This window comes from Lolium rigidum, chromosome 6 (genome assembly GCF_022539505.1).
Source record: "Lolium rigidum isolate FL_2022 chromosome 6, APGP_CSIRO_Lrig_0.1, whole genome shotgun sequence".
Lineage (NCBI taxonomy): Eukaryota > Viridiplantae > Streptophyta > Magnoliopsida > Poales > Poaceae > Lolium > Lolium rigidum.
Window position 1 is genome coordinate 177,415,974 of NC_061513.1, and position 2,227 is coordinate 177,418,200.

Here is a 2,227-nt window from a genome sequence, read left to right on the forward strand (position 1 = left end):
GCTGAAGGTTCCCTCGCACGCAAATTATGGATTGTGTTCGGGCTGCGTTCGGTTCGCTCCGTCGGCCCATACAAATACAGACCGACGGAGCGAACCGAACGCAGCCCGAAAAAATATTTTCGGTTTTGGTCCATTTACGGTCACTGATCGGCGCCGTTTTTTCGCCCCGAACCCGTAAAACGGCGGTTATTTTTCAATTTTCGGCCTTTCACGGGCTCTATTAGAGATGCTCTTACACTGAAGGACGTTTCCAGTTCAGTGAGTTTCCGGTTTCAGACCTTTCTGTTCTTCTTATGCTTATACAAAACAAATAAATACTGAAACTGTGGCTATGCCTAACCAAGTATATATCGCGAGTTAACTTCAAATGCATACACATGAACATTAGTACATTACAATAACGAATTTACACGAGATTGTACGGTTCTTCTACCCTCGTACGTCTGCCAAAATAGCTTTATTTTACACTTATCAACATTGAGGGTCACAACTGAGCGACTCCGAGAAGTAGTACATAGCACGCCTGCAGAGAGCCAAGTCCAAGGCGCCGTACCCCGTGAGCTCCTCCAACGCCGCGTTCCACGGCCGTACGTCCAGCCGTCTTAGCGCGAACCTCGCCAGGTAGATCGCCGACGCCGCCACGAGGGACGGCAGGTAGCCGAGGCAGGCGTAGTTGCGCAGCGACTCGTCGGCGTAGCGATGCGCTATGCGCTGGATCTTGAGCTCGTCCTCTCCTTGGGCGTGCCTCGTGAAGCGGCTGACGAAGATGTGCGCCGTGGGGCCGCTGAGCTGGTACCCGAGCGCCGCCACCATGTGGCGCTCCATGTCGAGCACCTCCTTTCTCGTGGCGAACCCGCCGTACCAGGCGATCTTGTCTGGGTCTAGCTTGAGCACGGTGCGCTGGCCGTCCTCGTACTTGGCGGCCACGAAGACGGCCACGGCGCCCAGGAGACGGAGATCGTAGTCGGTAGGAGCGCTCATGGCTCGCGTCGATAGGACCCGGTCGACGTAGGCGACGGCCTGGTGGAGCGTGCCGTCGACGAGGTCGTGGTGCCGGACGAACGCGTCCATCCATCCGATCAGGCGGGCTCGTGCCGATGGGGTCACCCGGTCCTTCTGGACCGTCTTCAGGTAGTCCGGCCGCGGCCGCTCCTCTGGGTTCTGCTCCGTCCGCCGGAGGTTGGCGTAGATGTCGTCTTCGTAGTCGGAGCACAGCCGCTGACGCTTCGTGGAGGACTCGTCGTTGTCGGAGACACGCTTTGGGAGCTTCGGTGGCACGGGGATCTTGCAGGGAGATGGCGGGAGCACGTTGATGGGATGGGAGAAGCCGGGAGGCGGAGGTCGAACACGGGCGGGCACGTCGTCGGCGGCCACATGAGCGCAGGAGAATCCGATTCCGATGCTGGGGGGCGGAGTTCGAAGACGGGCGGGCAGGTCGGCGACGGGCTGCCGAGCGCAGGAGAATCCGAAGCCACGCGGCGGAGGGCGAGCAAAGGCGCGGAGATTCACGGCGGGCTGCATCATCGTCGCCGATCGAGAGCTGAAAGGAGGATTCTTTCTTGTTTGTGGTCGAGGAGGCAGGGCAGGGGTTTGGGTTTGTCCATGCGACTCCTCCCCAGCGCTATATATCCTCCACCGACCACCGGGCTCCAGTCCGACTCGTAGTGGTCGAGGATCCGGATACAGGTACCAGCAGCCTCTTTGTCGTAGCGCTGGCGCCAATGGGGGGATCTCTCACACAGCCAATTCGCTCCGACAGTCCGAGTTCGCTTCGGCGTTTTCTGCTTCACCGAACCGACGTGTTGTAACGCGTCCTGATCACGCGACTGAAGCCAGAGGCCGGGTGTTTGCCAGCACCGCGTGACTTCCGGTTCGTGGCAGAGTTGCACGCTTGTCCGTGTGATCGAGAGTTGCATCCATTGACGCTACGTATTTGACCTGTTTCACATGGATATGGTATATATTTTTTGTAATCTTAATGAATCCGTAATTGCGACTTGTAGAGCTCCTTTTGCGGAAATTTCGTCGATCTATTAATGATCACACAAACATCCCCCAAAGTAATGCAAATCACACGTCGAACCACCAAGCGGCGACTACATACACTAAGGCGAGCCGAAGGCACGCCGCTCGTAACCGCCCTTCCATCATCAAAGCCAGATAAAATTTGTCATAGTAGAACTTATTGTACTAAGGCAAAAGAACTAGGAAATCACCGTGCTAAGTC

The 2,227-nt window shown here is 56.9% G+C and overlaps 1 protein-coding gene across 1 annotated transcript; it reads right to left on the reverse strand.

The window, feature by feature from the left end:
• Window positions 1-471: 471 nt before the first annotated feature.
• Window positions 472-1,524, reverse strand: LOC124663596 (cyclin-F2-2-like). Its single transcript, XM_047201280.1, has one exon. It carries the CDS (start codon window positions 1,522-1,524, stop codon window positions 472-474), a length of 1,053 nt encoding a protein of 350 aa, XP_047057236.1.
• Between the last annotated feature and the right edge of the window lie 703 nt (window positions 1,525-2,227).

Coding starts and splice junctions, on each gene's coding strand:
- LOC124663596 (XM_047201280.1), bottom strand. CDS start 1,524: ATGATGCAGCCCGCCGTGAATCTCCGCGCCTTTGCTCGCCCTCCGCCG.